We start from the raw sequence: 2,056 nt of genomic DNA, 5'->3' as shown, positions 1-2,056 counted from the left end.
TCACATCTGAAGGGAAGGGCCCCAGGCCTGGATATGCAATTTCAGGGGCGATGGGAGACTCCTGCGCCCAAGTCCAAGTCCTGCTTTGCCCCTGGCTTCCCTTCTCCAAGTGAACCTTGTCGCCTGCAAACCAACATCTCCTCTTTAAAATAGGAGGGTTTCATCTGTGCTGTCTCCTTGTCAGGGACTTAAAATTAATTATTAGGCCCCTCCTGCCTTCTCTTCTTTCACCTGGGACGACCCTGTGTTCCCTTCTCTTTGTTTACCCTATCCAACTCTCATATTCATGTGCACTAAAAACTCACCTCGGAGGCAGATTATAGCATCTAATTAGAAAGGAAGCCCCTGTGCTCCGGGGCTCAGACCCGTTTGCAGTATGTACTTGGAATAGGTCTTTTCCCGAGGACTTTTGGCCCTAACTGGCTTTGAGCGGCCACAAGGACAAAAGCCAGAAGGAAGTAAAAGGAGGAGCTCTCACCTGGTGGTGGACGAGCCCGCCCGGAGGGAGATGATGCAGTGGCTTCTTGGGCCCGGGGTGTGAGATGGGGGGTATTGACTGGAGCCCCACATTTGAACTGTACAGCAGTTGGAGAGAGCCTAGGTAGAGTAAAGGTTAGGAGAGATGACGTGGCGGGGAGCTTCTCTGCTGGAGAAGTTGGAGCCAAAGGCCTACCCTGTGGAAGTGAGCCAGTGCTGACCGATGAGCCACATCCAATTGTGCTGCTAGAGACCCGCCACACGAGTAAGCCTGGCCTCTGGCCAGCTTCCTAAGGTGGGCTGGTGTCCCTGGAACCCACCCACTCACTCCCTGCTCCTGACCACCCAGGCCCAGGCTCTCTGCCTCCTAGCTGAGGCTAGCCTCTACGAATTCTTGGGGTTCCAGTTTCTGTACCTGCTCTGGGGACCAGGAATGGGTCCTTCTTCGCTGCCACTGCTGCTGCTGGAAGCCTCATCTCCACTGGGGAGCCCAGCTTGGGGGCAAAGTTGACCAGAACTCCTCTCCCCAACCAGGCTCCCTGCTTGGGAGGCCTGAGAGTTTAGCACGATGAACTTGTATTTTTTCCAGTTGCAGGCCTTGGGGTCGGGGCTGCCTGGACTGGGGAGGCCTTGACTGCAGCTGCGAGACTCAGTAGGTGGGTCTGGGTGCCCTTCGGAGCACCTGGGACTGCCTGGTGGACGGGCCGTTGGGGGCGTGGGGGGCTCTGCCTCCAGGGGCCGCAGGGAGATGCCCAGAGGTTCATAGCTGGGAAAAGTGCGGTGGACATTAGTGCTATCTTCTAATCTCGGCTTCTGCCCCTGACACCTGGGGTCCCAACCACCTCCTCCACGGAGAACACCGAGTGGGCTGCTCACCTGGCCTGAATGAAGCGGTGGCACGCCTGGACCACATGATCCATCTGCAAATAGGTGGCAGCCGCGAGAACGGCTGGTGCGGTGGCCGGAGAGAGGCGCAGGCGCGACGTGTACATAAAGTCCAGAAGAGGAGCGAAGCCTCCGGCTTCGGGGCCCCCGGGCAGGGAGAGCACATCCACCCCGACTCCTGCACGGCCTCGGAAGATGGAGTAGAAGAAGCCGCTGGGGAAAGGGCAGATCAGTCATGTTCGGGGCCAGGGACCCACTACAGAAAGCCACGCCCCGTAGAGAGTCCCGCCCCCTCCTCTGTCGCCCCGCCCCCAATTCCAGGACGCCCCGCCCCCTGCTCTGGCGGGCTTGGCTCCCTATTTCCTCCCCAAGACCTTCTGCCTCCGCCCCTTTCCCATTGGGTCCCGTTGCATCCCCAGAGGCTCCCCTCGAACCTGCAGGCGATGAGCACCGCCTTGTGTGCTCGAAGGGGTTGCCCGCCAACCAGCAGCGTGACGTCGGTGAGGATCCCGCGCAGGCGCAGCTCGTTGAGGTTGCCGAGCACGTCGGAGGAGTGGCGCGTGAACTCGCGGACGTAGCCCAGCGCCCGCTCCGGGGCCGCGGCGGATCCCATCGCGGCCAGGCCCGCGGGTGCCGGGGCATCCAGGCGGTCCTAAGGCGCCCTCTCTCTTTTTCTCCCTCCCTCCCGCGGTTG

The 2,056-nt window shown here is 60.6% G+C and overlaps 1 protein-coding gene across 1 annotated transcript in view; it reads right to left on the bottom strand.

Annotated features, from left to right (window-relative positions):
* Positions 1-1,985, bottom strand: part of LOC102433429 (B-cell CLL/lymphoma 6 member B protein) — a 5,605-nt gene extending 3,620 nt beyond the window's left edge. Inside the window, exons 1-4 of the mRNA XM_006105095.2 lie at positions 1,797-1,985; positions 1,354-1,575; positions 893-1,243; positions 479-597 (exon numbers count right to left, since the gene is read on the bottom strand). Of these exons, the coding sequence (XP_006105157.1) occupies positions 479-597; positions 893-1,243; positions 1,354-1,575; positions 1,797-1,975 (871 nt within the window). The 5' untranslated portion in view covers positions 1,976-1,985. The remainder of the gene's footprint in view (positions 1-478; positions 598-892; positions 1,244-1,353; positions 1,576-1,796) is intronic.
* Between the last annotated feature and the right edge of the window lie 71 nt (positions 1,986-2,056).

This window comes from Myotis lucifugus, unplaced genomic scaffold (assembly GCF_000147115.1).
Source record: "Myotis lucifugus unplaced genomic scaffold, Myoluc2.0 scaffold_634, whole genome shotgun sequence".
Lineage (NCBI taxonomy): Eukaryota > Metazoa > Chordata > Mammalia > Chiroptera > Vespertilionidae > Myotis > Myotis lucifugus.
This window is presented reverse-complemented; position numbering and strand designations above follow the sequence as displayed.